This window comes from Cariama cristata, unplaced genomic scaffold (genome assembly GCF_000690535.1).
Source record: "Cariama cristata isolate BGI_N322 unplaced genomic scaffold, ASM69053v1 scaffold8541, whole genome shotgun sequence".
NCBI lineage: Eukaryota > Metazoa > Chordata > Aves > Cariamiformes > Cariamidae > Cariama > Cariama cristata.
In genome coordinates, this window is record NW_009597485.1 from 18,790 (window position 1) to 37,849 (window position 19,060).

The 19,060-nt window shown below is 42.0% G+C and overlaps 1 protein-coding gene across 1 annotated transcript in view; it reads right to left on the reverse strand.

Moving 5' to 3' along the window:
* ASPSCR1 (alveolar soft part sarcoma chromosome region, candidate 1) overlaps window positions 1-19,060 on the reverse strand; it is a 49,367-nt gene that overhangs the window by 14,196 nt on the left and 16,111 nt on the right. Inside the window, exons 6-10 of the mRNA XM_009708902.1 lie at window positions 12,456-12,595; window positions 9,908-9,989; window positions 8,371-8,437; window positions 7,396-7,458; window positions 7,036-7,088 (exon numbers count right to left, since the gene is read on the reverse strand). Coding sequence (XP_009707204.1) covers window positions 7,036-7,088; window positions 7,396-7,458; window positions 8,371-8,437; window positions 9,908-9,989; window positions 12,456-12,595 — 405 coding nt within the window. The remainder of the gene's footprint in view (window positions 1-7,035; window positions 7,089-7,395; window positions 7,459-8,370; window positions 8,438-9,907; window positions 9,990-12,455; window positions 12,596-19,060) is intronic.

Here is a 19,060-nt window from a genome sequence, read left to right on the forward strand (position 1 = left end):
TGTTTGATGCTTCATCCAAACAAAATCTTTATAAACACACAGAATCATTCCTGCCATAACAGATCATGACCTGAAAGGGCTGAAGGGACACAGGCTACAGAGCCACTGGCATTAAACACAGCTCTTCCAATCTGCAAACCCATTTTACATAATGGCCATTTTACACCCAGCTGCATCAAACAACTTCAAGGCTTTAATGCACATGCTCATGTGCCCTTCCCCCAGCACACACTCCTGGCAGCGCATAGCCATTTACCCAAAATCTAAAATTCTAAGTAGACAGTAGAACCCAACCCCATCCAGACACACATTTCTTTCTGCTCCCTTTCTTCACTCTGTTTTATCCCTCCAAGTCATCTCAGCCCCTTGCAGCCTCCTCCTTTCTTACACCACCTCACCTTGAGCATACATGAACTTCTTTGCTCCTCAAACAAATCAATTCCCCTGCTGTTTCTTGCGAATGCAGTGACGTGTCTTCCCTTACACTCTGCTCACCTCATTAGAGCAATGTTACTAGCCTCAAACATTTGGGTCAAATCATGCACTCATTTCCAATGCCCTAGGGCCCTGCAGTGAAGGCTAAAGCCTCCCTGAATATAATTTATTACAAAAAAATTTATATTTTTTTCAAGACAAAAAACTTGCTTACAGAAATGCTCTGGCCTGCTCCTTTCACCATCAACTCATTTTTCCAAGTCAGCTGTGACGAACTGGATGGGCTTTCCTAGTTCTTGGTATAAACTTTTGAGAACAATAGCATTTTGAAATGTCACACAATGTGCGTGTTGAAAAAAATCTAGAAAGTTACATACCCATAGCTGTGTACACATTTCCAACCATCCGAGGTTTCCACACCAGATGGGCTATGCAGACAAGATACACTACAAGTATAAACTTTGCAAAGTTTAGGTACTCAACTGCAGAAGAAGAAAAACCACAAAACTCAAAAGTGAGTTCTTCAAACTCACCATGAACTTTCGCAAGGTCTCCTGCAGAAAAAGTCTGCTTGGGCCCACTGGCATAACTGCATCAGCAAACTCTTGTAGAGCGTGAGTGATGTATGTGAGCAAAACCTTTACTTTCACAATGTTGCAGAGACACGTCCCCTTCCAGCTAAAACCATACCCCTGTAAAGGTTACTTTCTTCAGCCCACCACTACCACCCATTGCAAGATATCAACAACCACTTGGATTTGCATGTTACGAGGCTCTAATCCACTTCAGTCAAGAGACCTAAGCCTGCAAATGTCTGTTATTTAAACTCTTTATATTTATCCAGCTCACACAGAATGAATTAGATAGCAGCCCAGGTGACAGATGTAAGAATAACTGGGGCAGCAGTCTCTTCAGCTGATTCAGCTGTAACCAGCAGCTACGCATCCACTGTCTAAATTACTCAGATAAAGTTCCTTTAAAACGACAAACATACACCTTAGGGTTTTCAGCAGAAATGCCTTGAGAAAGAATAAAAATTAGTATGCAAAAACACCGCTTCAACAGGACACTTGGTTAGGAGGAGTTTGCAGCACCCTTATTGTTTCACATACTCATTTTCCGTTACCTGTATATGTCACATCATTACTTGCACAGTATAGAAGAACACACCATCTCATGAACAAGTTGCTTATACTTCGCATCTTTTTTTTCACAGACGTGAAGTGCTACACAGGATGTCACATAGCAAAGGAAAATATAACAAATTCCACAGATATTATCAGCTGTTTTCTCCAGAACTCTAAGGCCCATACAGTCTTTTTTTTTTTTTTTTCTTAAAATTGGGAGAATTCTATACAAAATAGTTCTATTCATGAAATCATAAAGCTGAAAAAAAAACAAACAGCCTTAAACACCTAACAGGCAGTACAGTTACAAAGGCTTAATTATTCCAGGATATTCAAAGAAGTCAGTCATATATATCAGTTTAAATCCTCTGCTATACACAAAATTGTGTACTGTTTTATGTGTATTAGTCCATTATCATTCAGTCTACAGGGTAGCTGGGTCAACAGGAATTGCTATTGGGTCAGGTAAGTTGCCAAGGCAGCCCGGTCAGTCCACCTCCAGCAATATACAAGGACATAACAACTGTATGCAGACCAAAAGTCCATTCAGTCCAGTCAGTATCCCATCTCTTAACAGTGAACAAAAACCCAGATGCACAGAGAAGAGTATCCTTGCTCTTTGCTTATATGTGATACTTTCCCCTAATACTATTAGCTAGCAATGATTTTCAGTTTAGAAACTTCCTGAGATGGTTTCTATATATGAAGAGAGACTCTTAGTAGGTATCTTCCTTGTACTTGTCCAAATTTCTCTTGAATCAGTATATACTTTTACTGTATAGCACCCTGTGAAAAGGAATTCCACACTTCAGTTTTCTGTTGTATGAACAGCCACCTTATTCCATCTATTCTAGTTCCTGCTCACCTCACTTGATGTCACTCACTTGCATACTGGAGAGAGTAAGAAATCACCCCCCTCCAGCTTTTCCTTGATATGTTATGTCTCTCCTAGTCATGTCTTTTGCACACTGACCGGTCCTAGCCTACTCAGTCTTTCTTTATGCAGGAGCCATTCCAGACCTCTGATGATCCTCACTGCCCTTCTCTGCACCTTTACCAGTTCCTTTTTAAGATGAGAGGCCAGATCTGCACACATTTGCACACAGAGCAAACCCTGGTTTCATATAATATTTTTTTTTGTTATCTATTTTATTCTGAATACTTTGGGTTTTGGGCAGGAGGTCGTTTTGGTTTTGACTACTATTCAGTAATGAGCTGATGATTTCATCACCTTAGGACTTTGCTCCAGCACAGTAACAATCAAACCAGGAGCTCACTGAGATGCATATGAAGTTCAAATTATTTTTCCCCACTGTCCTGGTTTCAGCTGGGAGAGAGTTAATTTTCTTCCTAGTAGCTGGCACAGCGCTGTCTTTTGGATTTAGTATGACAATAATGTTGATAGCACATTGATGTTTTGGGGTGAGCGCTGCTTAGCAACAACTAAGTCAAAGACTTTTCAGCTTCCCATACTCTGCCAGTGAGGAGGTACACAAGAAAGTGGGAGGGAGCACAGCCAGGACAGCTGACCCCAACGAGCCAAAGGGATATTCCATACCATAGAACTGCATGCCCAGTATATAAACAAGGGGAGCTGGCTCGGAGGGGCCGATTGCTGTTCAGGGATGGGATGGGCAACGGTCAGCAGGTGGTGAGCAATTGTACTGTGCACCACTTCTCTTTCTTGGGTTTTATTTCTCTTTGTTATCTCCCTTTTCATTACAATTACTGTCATTATTATTATTTTTTTTTCAATTATTAAACTGTTCTTATCTCAACCCACAGGTTTCACTCTTTTTCCCCCCAAGGGGAGGGAGGAAGGAGTCAGCAGCTGCATGGTACTTAGTTGCCAGCTGGGGTTAAACCACAACACTCACACACGAATCACTACATTTACCTACACTGAGCCAGCTGGTTAAGAAGAAAATGACAAGTCATGCAACTGTTAAGTAATGTGATAATAGTCTCCTCATAATGTCATGTTACAATCCCTAAAAAATATTTTAAGCATGGGATTTTACTTGCTTTCCACATTTTGCAAATAATTATGATTCTCTATACTTAGATTATACTTTAAAAAAATCCATTTTCCTTTAATTGTGCCCAAATTCTCAACACAACCACTCTCTATTTACAGTTTAATTAGACTACACTGTGATCACAAGTTGCATAAAAAAAATATTCTTAAATCAGCTTTGGATTTGCCACCCCTTATCTTAACTGGATGTTATTCTTCTTTTGTGTTGGCACAGAGAAGCAAGAAATGAGAAAAATCATTCCTTAAAACAGTCAAATTTGCAGGAGAATTTTCAGCTTTTGAGCAGCATATCTTTAACACAGTTTTGTACTAACAACAAGGCTTTGCTCCTTTGCCATGTGACACAGCAAGCACTTCAGTCTTGAGAAAGCCACTATAAATTGAAGATGCTTGACAATAAAATTGACCAGGTTCTTCATCACGTGATTTCTAAAGGAGTCTAAAAGACTGGGCTGTAAGGCACCTCAAAATCTTTACAGAGCAATAATTTAACACATTTTTATGTTTCAGGGAGCTGCCGCAAGAAATGAATTCCACAGTAAATGTCACAACTGGGAAATTGCCACACATGTAACAAGCACAAGTAATGGGGCCAGGTACAGAACAAAGGCTTTAACACAGAAAATTAAAAAAAACTCCTGCCATAAAGTTTCTGATTCAAAGACAGGGAGACATAATTATTTCTGTGGTGTTTTGCTGAACAAGTTATCTTTAGAAGACATCCAGAGAAACATTAGGTGTGTGCTGAAAAACAGAAAATAAAAGAACAGTATTGTGGGGGGCAAGGTGGGGGGGAGTAAGGGGTAAATATAGGTAAGCAGAGGATTTTGAACTTTAATTAGAGGGTAGACCAAAGCTAACAATGGAGACCAGAGACACCATCAGAGGCTGGATGAACAGGAGGCAGATATAGGTCAAAGAGGGCGCTGCGTTCAAGTTTACTGAAGAGGCAGAGAAACCTCCTTTTCTTTGTGGAATGAGCATGGTATGCAAAGGATTTAGAAGCTAACTAAGAAAGAGGAAGTGAATGGTCAAAGGAGATTTCAAGGTGGTAAGTTCAGGCACATAAGCAGATAGGGTATTTTCCAACAGTAACAGAAAACACTGGACGAAAACAGCCTCAGAAAGGTAAGTACCTTGAATCCAAAGGAGCAACAAAACGTCCAATAGAAAACTAACTGAGAATAGGAAAAAGGTTCATTATAGAGGTGGATTTTGAGTCTTCAGTATCTAGGATGTACTTTAAAAAAAAAAAAGCCCATCTTAAAGAAAAAATAAATAGTGTCAAAATTTGAGATTCTAGAGGAAAATGTGGCATACAGGGTAGGGGAGAATATAACTTCCTACAGAGACATTGAAAAGAAAGCAGTATATTTTGTAGGGACACAAGTCTGAAGGCTGAGACAGGAAATCTGGGAACACATCCCAGTCAAATCTTAGAAAAGGACAGAAAAACACCCACTTTATGCAGGAGACCATGCTTTAGAATGATGAAAAAAGCTTTCCAAAAAGCATGTTAGAAAATGCGTGTAAAGGAACTCTAGCTGAGGGATGTGCTCAGATATGACAGCATAGGACAAAAAAAAAAAAAAAGGAAAGAAAGAAAGAAAGAAAAAAAGAGAGAGAAAGGCTGAGAGTAGTGTGCATGCGCCATGTCAGACTAGTCTGTGCTAGTCACAGCTCTACAGCTGCTTCCCTTGCCTCAGAACTGCTAACAAGCACAGAACATTTTTTATTATCTGCTGTTCCTCTGAATGTTTTCCAAATACATCATTAGCAATGCAACTATAGCCAGTTTCCCCTTCGCGGGATTTGTCAGAAATCTGAGGACAAGATTTGTCCTTTGCATGTCCCATTATGGTTACCATGTGTGCCCTGAGACAGTGCTTATGGTGGCAGATGTGTGCAAGATGGCACAAGTCAGAGGAAGCTGGGAGAACTGCCTTCATGCCCAAATGGCAAAATCTCCTGGCTCAAAAGACACAAAGCACTTTCCACTGTTATTTTCATTATTAATATACAAAATGGCTTTGAAAAGAAAAAATTTGTTGTTCTCCCCACCCATTATGACATTATGTCTTACCAACACATACACTGTCCCATTCCTGTCGGTGGGAGCAAGCCATGCACGCTGCACATTACAACAGAGGCCACGGTCAAACAGAGAGAGAGCAGGAAGGCCGACAGAAACAGAGCGGTCCTCAGGCTATGAAGCTGGGTGGAGGTCAAGAGCTACTGCATAACAGTTCCTGAACCACAGAACCAAACAGGGCTGTGATCCCAAGAGGCTCAGGACTCGCTATGAAGCTAAACCTGTCACAGGCACGGTAACAATACACGGAACTCCAACATCAAGAAAACCACTCCCAAAACTTCAAATCTCAGCAAAGAATTCTTAACAGGGTATTAGGAAGGGGAGAGACTTCCCACAGTGAACAGAGAAATCCACACTTTTCTTCCCTGAACATTCCATAGTCTACAAGCAGCTGCATGCGTCTCTCTTCCACATGGCCTGGTCAGGAAGTTGTGGAATTTGGAAAGCTCCATTACAAACAACTTCAGAGACATGCTAATCCCTACCTAATTCACCATGCTGCCTGAAAAGTCCCTCTCTCTATCCCTCTCCTCCTGCTCCCTCAGGGGCATCAAGCAAAAACTCTCACTGTAGTCTGCTTGACCCTTTACCCTGCAAGTGATCTTCAGTTCACCACTCTACAAATGTCCATGAAAGTTCTGAATGACAGCACATTTTAATCAGGGTCAGTCTGGGGCAAAGTCACAGGCAAAATCACTCAATCAGTCTCTTAATACATGTGTGATTGTCTAAGTCTCTGGCCAGAGACTTCAAGACCACCTTATCTGACATTTGCAAAAAAACCTCCAGGAAAAACCTGGAGCTGAAAAACTAAATTTCAGCCTTTGAGAAAAGTTACACAAAGATAGTACATATTCCTCAATATACAAGTTGGTTTAAAATAAATTCTCACATAGTGATTATCAAAAAGGTCATACTTTTGTCTAATAAGGCCTCTAGCTCCTGCTGTAGAAATTGAAAACAGTCACCTATCCATATCCAGTCTCACATCTATTATACTAGCCCAACTACAGATACAGCAAACTCACATTAGCTCAGGTCTTGTAATAAGGTTTCAAGGTTAAATGCAATTCAAGCTCCGTAAGGCACTGAGGGTACGTACGGAACAATGCGAACCCCCCAAGCCTGCCACAATATGCCAGTGCATATTGTTGCACAAGGTGGACCTCTTCTGGTGAACAGCTTGTGCTCCAAAACACCTGGTTCCATTAGTCTTGGCTAAGCAGAAGCCCACAGGGATCACATTATACAGCTTCCTTTAAAAGTAAATAAAGCATACGGCAGGGTGAAGGGGAGCAGCAAGTCAGAGAGAATCACAGAGCACACATGTGAGTCCTTACCTCAAAGAGCGTCAAACTTTCATCATTCAAGATGATTCTGGGAGGTGCAATAACTGAAGTTAAAAAACAAGTTACAAAACAGGACCACCCAACAACCAAAACAATAAATACAGCAGGTACGGGAGGGATTACTGCTCTTTTAAAGAGTGACACATTCACACTGCACACATAGACTTCTTATTAGGCAGAAGCATAATGTGGCTAAGTAAGCAGGTTACACCTTCTTTGTGCTCTGAGGCCATATTTAGGGAAGGAATTCCTCCCCAGATCATACTTCATGGCATCACAATACCCCATATGCACCACAGCTAGAAACAGGCTTTGTAAAGTAAGGTCAAATATTACCAACAGTATGCTCACACAAGTAAAATGGCAAGTCTGCATCTGCAAGGTGGCTTCTTACAAAGTCTCTCAAAATGCCAACTGTGAAAAAAAGGAGAGAAAGGTTTGGCAAATTACATTTGTTTCTTCAGGTCCTGGGCAAAAAGGCTCCCAGTAACAGAACTGCCCTCTACAACGTCTGTAGATTGCCTTTTCTTCAAAACAATACTATTACAAATATCTTGGAAAAAACAAACAAACAAAAACCATTTAGACATGCTAGTCCCTTAGTAAAATCTAAGGATGCCAGTGAAATTCTTCCTAGAAAATCCAATAGCAGCTGCAACATTTGCAGAGACCAGCCAGGTAAGACTCTCGTAACTAGTTATTAGTTCTTGTTCCATACAAAAGTATGAAAAAAAAATTGCGTGGGTAACCATCACTGCTAGCTGAGAATAAGAGGACCTCCATTAACAACATTAAGAGCTACTTGGTGTACGGTCTGACCGCCTTTTGTGAACTGATGGAGGTAGAAAGGTTCATCCCCTGTTATTCTTATTACAGCAGGTAAAGCTTCTTTTTCTTCTTCCCAGTTTTGTTTTGGATTGGGCAAGGAGGTGGTGCTCGTGTTTTTCCCCAAAAACTTTTTAAGCGTTAACATAGAGGAAGCATCCAAACTCATCTCAGTAACACACCATTTGGACACAAACAATGGGGTATCAGGTGGGACAGTTTCCTGAGCACAAATATTTTGCCATCAAGCAGCCTGACAGTCTCCACCAGGTAGTCCTGGAAATAACTCCCCTTAACTAAGTTAATTACCCCAGTCTTTTCTCATCCCGTTCCGGTGCCCTATAATGACAGTGAAACCAGCTACTGCTGCTTTTTCAGAGCAGTATTACTTCCCTGGACAGCAGAAAGATCTGTCCAGAGCTACTCTCTTTTGTCATGCAACTAATCAATGATGAGAGAGGTTAGCTGCAGCTACACAGACAGAATTGGAGATTCTCTTACCAGTTTCACTAGGATGGAAGAACCCCTGTAGAAAATGACGGTCTGGAAAATGGACTCTCAACACCACCTAAGTCAGAGGCAAAGTACATCAGGTCAATTGTTTATAGCTGTTCTGTAACATCTGTCCTTGGCTTAGAATTTACGAGCAAGGTGGGTTTTTTTAAATGGGGAGATTTGAGATATTTACTCTACCGGAGTAGAATAGTATACTGGCTAATAATTACTGTGCAGCTCCTCAGAGAATACAGGCTGTCTGGCTTTCAAAGGCTGTAAGAGAGCTGATCTACAGAAACAGTATGATGTACAATGCAGCAGCACTTTTTCAGAGAGTAGGAGCTCCCTGTGCTAAGTGATGCACAAAGTAGAAAGTCACCCATAGACAGGTACAGACAGTGTATCAGTATCCTGAAGTGTCCATAGCAGCAGCAATCCTCTGGCCATATGCCTGAAGTAACTCATACCATCCTATTTCCAGCATTGGTCAGAAAGCACTTAACTTGGGAACTTAATCTCCTTTTTTTTTTTTTTTCCCAATAAATCACCAAAGACAAAAACTGCATTAGGATCGTATTTACAGAGTCAGATATTTCCAATCTGTAACATCTTACCATTTAACTTGTAATGAGATAGTATCAAAATGTAGGAGTTTACAGAGGAGAGGCAGATAGGAAAGCTCAGTCATACAGACTGATGTGTGCACAACATAAGGGTTTTGAAACACCTGGAACAAAATAAAAGGACCTATATTGCCTGTCACTCAGCCATATCATAGAATCATAGAATTGTTATGGTTGGAAGAGACCTCAAAGATCACCAAGTCCAACCTTCTACCCAACACCACCATGCCCACTAAACCATGTCTCGCAGAGCCACATCTAAAAGTTTTTTGAACACCTCCAGGGATGGCGAGTCCACCACCTCCCTGGGGAGCCTGTTCCAATGCTTAATGACTCTTACAGTAAAGAAATTCTTCCTAATATCCAACCTGAAGCTCCCCTGGCACATCTTGAGACTGTTTCCTCTTGTCCTATCGCTAGTTACTGGGGAGAAGAGACCGACCCCCCACCTCGCTACAACCTCCTTTCAGGTTGTTGTAGAGGGCGAAACGGTCTCCCCTCAGCCTCCTTTTCTCCAGGCTGAACAACCTCAGCTCCTTCAGACGCTCCTCATAAGACTTGTTCTCCAGGTCCTTCACCAGCTTTGTTGCTCTTCGTTGGACACACTCCAGCAGCTCAATGTCCTTCTTGTAGTGAGGGGCCCAAAACTGAACACAGTATTCAAGGTGCAGCCTCACCAGCACAGAGTACAAAGGGACGATCACTTCTCTAGTCCTGCTGGCCACGCTATCATTATAGGACAGCTGATTTTACATGGTACAACTGTTAAGCAAGTCCCATAAACAATTAACAGGGACGAAAATTTGAAAAAAGTCTTCCTGTAAGTAGCTCAAGGTCCTGTTGATCACAGTTGATTCCCATAGTTACTCAATCCCCAAGTCTGGACTAGCCAGAGGGATCGGAAAAAGAACAAAGGCTACCTTTGGGTAACGCTCTAACTTTTCCTTCAGCTGAGCCTCCCTCAAAGATCTTGTCATCAGTGGAGCTTCTTCCAGGCGTTTCCTAGATACATGGGAAGAAGACAAGCTGTCATTTCTGTAATATTAAGATGTATTTTTATCTTATTAAGGAAGCAAAAGGTGCAAGCAGGGCTGATGAGAACCGCTCAACTGTTCCATGTACCCTCACAGCATTTTCCACCACCTTCTGTGGTTCCTACCCAAAACCTCACATATGGAACTACTGAACATCAGCAACAATACCGTATAAAATTACTTTTCTTGTACAAGTTTAAAAATACGTTCACTACAGCAGATGTCAGAAAAGATACTAAGAAGAGCAGGGGAATATTTGCTTAGACTATTTAAGAGATGGATTTATTAATCCAATAAAACAGAGACTAAAGTTGGACGTGATTACTCCAGGGAGGGAGAAGAGCTACTGAAGCTGAAAAACAATGCTAGCACAAGAAATTAATGGGTATTAATTAGCAACAGGGAAACAAAACAAAAAAGAGAAGTTTCAGATCATTCAAGAGCTGGCATTGTAGACTGGTGTTTTAAAAGGACTAGTGGGTGTAAAAAAAAAAAATCCACCTGCATTTAAGATAAAACAATACATTCAAGAAAACAATTATTTATTTTCCTGTAAGTAAAGAAATAAGCTCAGATGCAACAGATCCCATGTTCAGCTTTAGTCCCTTTTCCTTGTTTGCACTTAATTCTGAATAACCAATTTCCTAGGTTAGATTTTGGTGAAACAATTGATCATGTAATTCTGCAGAACTATTTGCAAGTTAATCACACCTATACAATTTGAAGGACCTCTTTTTATTTTTAAGAATCATCAACGCATCTCAGGAACAGCTGCTAAAGAAAACCACTACAGGCATACTTCACCAAGTGTACCCAGAACCGTCAGCTGGTACACCACATTCCAAGATGCTCTGAAAGTGCCGACTCACAATCCGAAAAGCAAACATGAAACCAACCCACTTTCTTCCTTCTTTGTGTACCAATTGCTGATTCATACCAATTCTCAGCTCTTCATGAAGTCAGAATTAAATTCTAATTGCATTTGAAATATTGCATTGTATACAGCTATTTTTTGGTAAGATTCACCAGCTGAGATCAGAAGCCAACCGGTATCATTTTCATGTGTAACTTGGCTTTATTTTTAATCCCTGGCTCTGAGGGGAAAAGGGATTGCAAGTATCAGCAAGTGTAGAAATTAGGTCTTTTTTTGAGGGGACTGCATTCCAGTAGCCCCCAACCAAATGATCCTACATTTGTACCACTAAATACTCCAGACCCACAAGCAGCAGAGCCATTTTTAGGCCAATCTGTGGATTTCAGCAGCCCGCGGAGGAAAAAAAAAAAAAAAAATCAGTTCTAAGTAAAAGGTTCAACTCAGACTTGGTTACAGTGTAAAGCAGGCTATCCCACAGCCTCAGAGGATGCTTGTAATACTTAAAAGAATGTTATGATCCACTTGAAACTAAATACATTCATGAAATTAATTTCTTTAAGGAACATATAGAAAGCAAAATGCTGTTGTGATAGGGAGGTTGAGTTTTCAGTTCAGAACTGGAATAAGAGTACAGTAAAATCATCAATATTTGACAGCAAGCTACTCATACAGTGAGATACATAGTTAGGCCAACTTTCTATACTTCTTCCCCCTTTTTGTGTGCATTCCAAACATTCTCATGTCTTGATTTGTGGCTAAGTTTGATTTTGCTTTATTTCCATTTGGGTAACGTCTCAAAGTTGGTCTTTTCTGACGAGGTCTAATAAAAGGTTAATTCTGCTACTTAAAATACAAGGTGTTTCTTACTGGCCGAAAATGCTACTAGCTACTACTGAAGTCAGTGGGAGTTATTCTTACGAAGCTGGATCATTGTGTTCATACGTTCGTCCATCACAAGTTACAAATTCCATCCGTTTAATTCCAAATAGTTAATGTGAAGTCAGATCAAAACAGATAGCAGGAGCTCACCACTGCTTTGGGTCTCTAGCAAATAAGAGCACATCAAATTACAAAGGCAGCGGCTCCTCTTTCAGAAGAAGGGAGAAGGAAAGAAAGAAAAAGAGGTGGGGTGTTAAGCGGTTTTGAGTAGCTGCATGAAATGCAGGATACAGGAAGGAATCTTTCTCTTAATCCTTTTTCAGTGAGGGCCTATTCCTGATTAGCTTGAGGTTCTCAGACAAACTTATCACCACAAAGGCATCACAGACACTTCATGATGAAGTTTTCAACATCCATGTGAAACCATCATCGCACGCACAAATGCTCAACCGATTCACACAAAAACATAGGTTCTGTCACAGAAACAGGACATAGCCCTTGAACTCAAATGGCATAAAGGGTAGAGGTTTCCAGTGCCGATCATTAATCATTAATTCCACATCCAGTAACTTATCTACAACCCTTTACCCAGAGATCACAGCCAGGTATAGGTGCACAGTGTCACTCTGCTCAACAAAAGGATATGGAGCAATCTCAGTCACCAGCAGAAAGGGAACTTGCCTCTCACTCTGCAGCTGTGCCAAACGTTTCCGTACATCATCAACTGTGACTTCAAAAAACTCATCAGGTAGCTCTTCTGGGCCAGCAGGAAGCGGTTCTAGTAGGTCTAGGTGACATACAAGTGCCTCTCGTTCTACAAGCTACAGAATAAAAATGAGCTTCGATTAGTCTTAAATGCATTGCTTTGCTTATGCTATAAGGTTCCTGAAAAAAGTAAAAGGACAGGATTTGCAAACTGAAATACAATCACTAGTCCGGAATTCATGTCACTAAGGTAAGACCAATGATACAGACGTTGTCAGTCTTGTCATCCTTTATAGCTGATAGACCTTGGGGTGCAATTCCTCCCAACAAGCAGTAGTAATCTATATTGTCAGGTGAGTCACACCCTAGCAGTTAGCTGCTCTCCACTGTCAGTACAGGAAGCCCAGGGTAATAACCTCAGCAGTCACCTAACGTACGGAAAGATGACTCCTTTTCAGTGAATCCCTGTGGAATCTCTTTACTTACAATACAAGGATCTTTGCAGCTGAACCATACTTTAAGCTAGCTGCAAGCTTGTTACAAGTACTCAGAAATTACTCCTATCCCAAAGCCATAACCTCCCTCTCTCAGTATACAATCACTTCCTTACTGTTCTACAGGCAGCGTACAACTTACACAGGTGCTATTCTTCATACTACAAACTGCCCTTCTAAGTTTTTCATCTACCATACACTCCTGGCTCGCGTTGTATCTTCTGTTCTCTTTGCTTCACATTCTCTTGCCACAGAATCAACAGCACTAGCTCCCAACCAGGGCTCGCTCCATTTCTTCTTACTCTAGAGAGCAACCCTTTCTTTTGGTAAGGCAGTTTTTGACCTGTTGAGTTCTCTGAACAGAGTCACTGCGCGGTTTCATTGTACGGCTTTCAACTTTTTAACCTGGCTTGTGGTGTGCAGAAAGCTCCCGCAGACAGTGAAAACCCTTTTGTTTTGCACTTACAAAGTACTTAGCACTGAAACCAGCTTTTGCTGCAGGTAAAGCAGATGCGAGGGGAGCAGTGCACTGTACGTATTAGCTGCAATAAAGGTACTTAGTATATTTATTGGCATCTTTCCCCACATCCCAGATCCTGAGGACAGGCCACTCAAGCAGCACACAGACCTCAGACAGCCAAGATACCCCTCTCACCTGTACAGCAGGGCACAGGCAGCCTGGCCGCTCTGCTCCCCCTGCCTCCAGAGCCCAGAACTAGGAGCTGGATATCACGATGGCAAACTTTTCAGCACAATTGTATTTTGGCCTATAACTGCGGTTGCAGTTATTTAAAAAACAAACAAACACACACTAACACCAAAACCCACAACCCCCAAAAAACCCAACCCAAACCGAAACCCCAACCACCCCGTGCAACCTATCAGACAAACAGCATTTGCTGTCTCTGAAGGGAGAACGACATTATGTATCCCTCTCAATTTAGAAAAGGTTAGATACTAGCTACTTACCTTATGTCAAAGCAGTAGCTGTGTCCGTATGCGAATATAAACCACTACCAGAGTCAAATACACAAGAGGCAGTTACACCTATTGGCTCTTGAACAATCCAAACTTTTCAAATCACAGAAATGTTTAAATACACAAAGCTTGAAAACAAACAGAATAGTGTATTGCAAGCTACAGGACATGCAGCGGGGGAAGCAGTCCATGACTGAAGAGCCCCACGAGAACGAAAACTCTGATAGTTAATACAGCATTTCTTTACAGTCAGCTGCCAGCCTAACACAGCTCTAGGCTCTATGAACAAGCCTGATGCCCATTTCTTCTCCCTTTACTCTTTCCAATGCTAATTAATGCCCGAATGTCCTCTCTCCGTCTGTTCCATCTATCCTCCCTTCCCCTAGGCACAGGCCCCTTGGGAACAGAAGGAGTCTCCCTCAATTGTCAAAAGTGACAACACAAATTACAAGGCAATGTTCGCTCTGCTTGTGGGCACTAAAGGGTAATTTGAGAAATTAAAAGAGCAAGGTTGTGTGGGTGGGACCCTTGGCTACTTTTAGAAAGCTGAGCAGGGTCAGCCCTAACTAGCGGGTGAAGGAGCCTGATTGCAGCTTTCTGGGGGCTCAAGGGGAGGAATGCCCAGTGCCGCAGGAGTGATCCTGAGCACGCAGAGCCACCCTCTGGGAAAGGGCCTGCTGCACAGCGGTCCTAACTGCTGCCAGCAGCCTGTCTGGTATGGTCCGATCGATGTCAGAGGCCAGAGGAGAATTAATCAGGTCTCCTCAATAATCAGGTATACTTCAATCTCCTCAAACAGGCTTAAGTTTCATTTCACTCCAAACAAACTAAGCAGGCATATCCTATGGCATGCTGTGAAGGGTGTTGGGATACAATGGAGAGAATTCCAATATCTGCATTAGCAATTCCAAGTATGGGCTCTAGCAAGCACTTTAACTAACCCTAACAGTAGCAGGATTCCACAGAGAAAGCATCAGTCACTGCCCAAACCATGGTAGTAGCTAAAGACTTCAGCCAAGACATCAGAAATCATGAGACAGCAGAAGGTAGACATATACCCCAGTCCTAAGTATTCAGTCCTCTTCCTCGCTGTCTGTTCACTGCTCCAGACCACTGTATTTTAGAACTGTCATTCAAGCGTCGCTTTCCAGACATCTTCGTTCGAACAAATGGGTCTCCATTGCCAACAAGGTACTGCAAACGGGCAGTCAGGAACTTCCCCTCCAGAGCCACTCCCCAGCCTACCAGAACTATGCATGTGCTGCGATACAAAATCCACCACTTCCCAGACATAAATGCCTTATTCTTGACCTCCGACTTACATCCAGCCAAGATGTCCCCATTCGGGGTACTGGCTCCACACAGACAGACAGCTACCTTTTAGCTCCTAAGTCTATAATTTTACCTGTTTCCTCAGCCAACATTAAATGCTGAATATCTTAACTTCCAAACCAAGACACGTTACTTGTCTACTACTTAACATGAAGAAACATACTTTGCTATACAGAAGAAGGAGCAGATCTGTGCATATCTAACAAGACTGCAGAAATACACAATTAGAGTAAGAATTCCCTAATATTAAATTTTCAGCTAACCCCCAATAACAGAGTGAGACCTCTGGAGAGAGCTGTAATAAACGAATTTTTGTGAAACATAATTCAGGCGGGTTGATTCAGAGTTTCTGCAACTCAATTACAGAATTGCACAACAGTGTCCGATCAGAGAAGGGCAGCATAAGGTGGCTACTAAGCACTGCTTCGCAATCAAAAGACGTCATCGTTTTGCATCTGAGCATGCAAAGACTGCCACATCATAGTAATACCATAATACCTCTTCTGCCATGTATTTAACACCCCATGGAATCAACCATACACCTCGCCTCCTTACAGATGTAAGAAACACTCTTCAGAGAGAAAGAGGTATCCATTCCTGTTGCTCTACCAATTCTCTCTTTCCCCAGAGTCCAGGCATCATCCTGTTCCTTTCTTCATCCCTTACCATTTGCTCACTTAGGTATCTCTCAATCTAAGTACTCTCAATACAGCCTTATTTTAATGCGTCATCAGCAACTCTAAAGTGCAGGCAGAATCCGAGAACTACCTTCTCATCGTGATTTACAAAAAGGAGGCTACCAGGTACACCAACTTGCTTCCCAGTTCACTACACATCTAGTGTTTTCTGCAACCATAACAAAAGGTAACCATCTCCTGTAATAATAAGTGGCCACCATACAGCAGTTTCTACCTTTCATTATGTAACTCTGAAGGAAAGCAAGCCATGCATTTTGCTGTCATATTTCTGTCAGCGATACCTATCAGGAGCCAAAGATGCTGCATTATGGGTTTGTCACCTTCATTCTTCAAAGTCTCTACTTTGACTACCAAAGTCGAGATGCTGGGCACTTTTCACCAGTAGGCTGAAGCCATCTGTTCCTAGCAGTGTCTACCAGGCAGCCTGTGTATCCGCCGTCTGTGCAATAAAGCCAGGTGTCAGGAAGAATGCAGTTCACTCTATGGTCACCACTTCAGACCTAAGTAAGCAGGTAAGCAGAGGAAAACTTTTATCTCATTTTAAGTGAAGCAGTGGCTGCTGTGCTTTCCACAGCTCTTCCTGGAGACCCACCTCCTCCCCAACACCTCAGGGAGCTCTAATCTCATGGGCAATCTGGTGTAAAGTTACCTCCTAATAATTAATGTTCTGACATCAAAGTCAGCATGCAGCTGTCTGTAAACCATCTTTAGCCCAAGAAATGAAGGGACGCCAGCACAGATTTTATCCAGCCTCTCCCTTCAGCTTCAAAAACCACACACAGGCAAAGCATTAATGAGAAGATTCTTTTACAAAAATGGACCTTTGATGTTTAAAAATAATTTGTTTTGTTTTGGGTTTTTTCCTCAGGACTGAAAAGGGACAAAAAGCAGATGCCATGTGGCTAGCCCTGCTCTGCTGCTGAGAGCAAGGAGAGCAGAGGATGGCAGGAATGGAGGAGGGAACAAAATGTAATCAATCAGCAGCAAAAGCACCAGAGATCAAAGGGCTTGAAAGCAGCAGTCAAAATCACATGCTGTTTAACACAAGGGCAGAACACCCACCCCCCCCAACAGAATCTGCAGCTGCTTCCAAAGCTGCTCTCAAACTGGAAGGGAAGCTGGCTCCAGAAGTGCCTCTGAGTGGTTTGAACTGGACTGCAATTCTGAGAAAGATGCCGGATCATGAGAGTCCTTAGGCCAACGCTGTTCAGCTCTGAGCCCAAGAGCACAACTTCACATTAAGCTGTAGCCAGTAAAATGATAAAATGCACTCTGTCTCTCCAGCCAGCATATGGAGAAGTGCAGACAACAGCAATGGTGAAGAATACCACCACAAATCCTCACACTTCTTTCCTCCCTCCTTTTCAGACACAACTGAAACTCCTCCTTTCCAAATCCTTCATAGGTGAGAGTGTGATTGAAGCAAGCAACACATTAGACTGGGCAAATCACCCAGCCTACTGTTTAGTTCTCCGTCCTCAGGGTCTATTCCAAAAGGTTAAACAATAGTGATTAGATGGACCCAAATGTGTTTCTAATACACTGAAGTATTCACCACTGGTTGGCAAGGCCTCTTTCTGCTACATTTGTAACTGCTCCAGAGTCCCTCTAGGGTCTGGCTTCGGCTCCTGAACAATTCAGAAATCCATCAAGAATGGACTGCAACTACGAAGAAGTCAACCAAGGTAGAATCCCTACATCAACGTGACAGCATACACATAGTCTTGCTAAATTCCTCCTGGATTGAGCTCCCTTTGAACTTTATCAGGCACCCTTTCTTTCTACTTATGGTTTTCCATTGTTTAATCCCGTGGCTGGATCAGAACCAGAGATAAATGCAAAACTCCAACTCTAGGAGGTACTAAAGAGTGGGAAACAATGAAGGGGATTCCTTCAACGCTAAAGCCAGTCCTAGCGATGATGTTTGCAGTGAGGGGGCAAGGGAACGAGCTGCTCACAGAGAATCCAGGATGTGAAACTCCCAAAGCACAATAATGTGGAGTAAGTTATGAATTTAATGCCTCCTGTACTTCATTTCACACTACTTGCCAGACATATCCAACCTTGCTGAAGGCATTCAATTCCATACAGCTGCCCTACAGAAAGCACACTTAACATCATTCAAAGGCCATCCTGTGATGGCATCACAGCACTCTTGAGCCATCAGTTCTGGTATCTCTACATGGGCTAAAGCATTTTTAATTTTAACCAACACAGTTTTACTTCAGAGTCACTACCAATGATGCTAGATGTGCAATTTGTCTTTCTGGGAAAAGAGTTACACAGAGGTAGACTTTATTTAAGAAACAGGATATTTTAGAGCAAGACAGAAACACTTTTATATACAAGCAGAAATAGAGAAGGAAAAGGATGGAAGGTTTCTGCTTCATCTACAATACTAAGAAAATTAAGACTCACAGAAGGGACGGGATTAGACTGAAAGGAAGAGAAGAGGTCCAGATCTGGGGTTTGTTGTTTTTTGGGGGGGAGGTTTCTTTTTTTGGTGTTTTTTTATTCGGTTGGTTGGTTGGTTTTGGGGGTTTTTTTTTGGTTTTTTGGGGTTTTTTTGGGGGGAGGTGGGTTTGGGGGGGGGTTTTGTTTTGTTTTTTTTTTGTTGTTGTTGTTGTTTGGGTGTTTTTTTTTTTCAAATATTGAACTCTTGGCAAGTAAGATGCAACTGTAGCTGAAAAATTCCTTTCCTAGGTCTACATCCCTTACATTCTACCACACGTGTCACTGAAAGAGTTCAACTAAAAGTCAGAGGGACCACAGGCAGAAGAAAATCTGAGGAAGCAGATGTTAACAACTACCAGCATGGGATATTGCTTTTACAATAGCTTTACTATGGAGTTCCATGTTCCACAGAAAGCCTCAGATGAGAAATCTGAGCACATCTTACAACCCAAGTTAGAAACCCTGGCCATTTTCTCAGATCTTGGAAGTCACAGGATCAAGTTGCAACAAACCTATTAAGACTACATCTGCTCCTAGGACAATCCTACAACAAGCTAGAGAAGTTATCCCTTTCCATATCTAAAACTCTACCAAGCTTACACCTTCTGTGTGATCTGGGAGATAA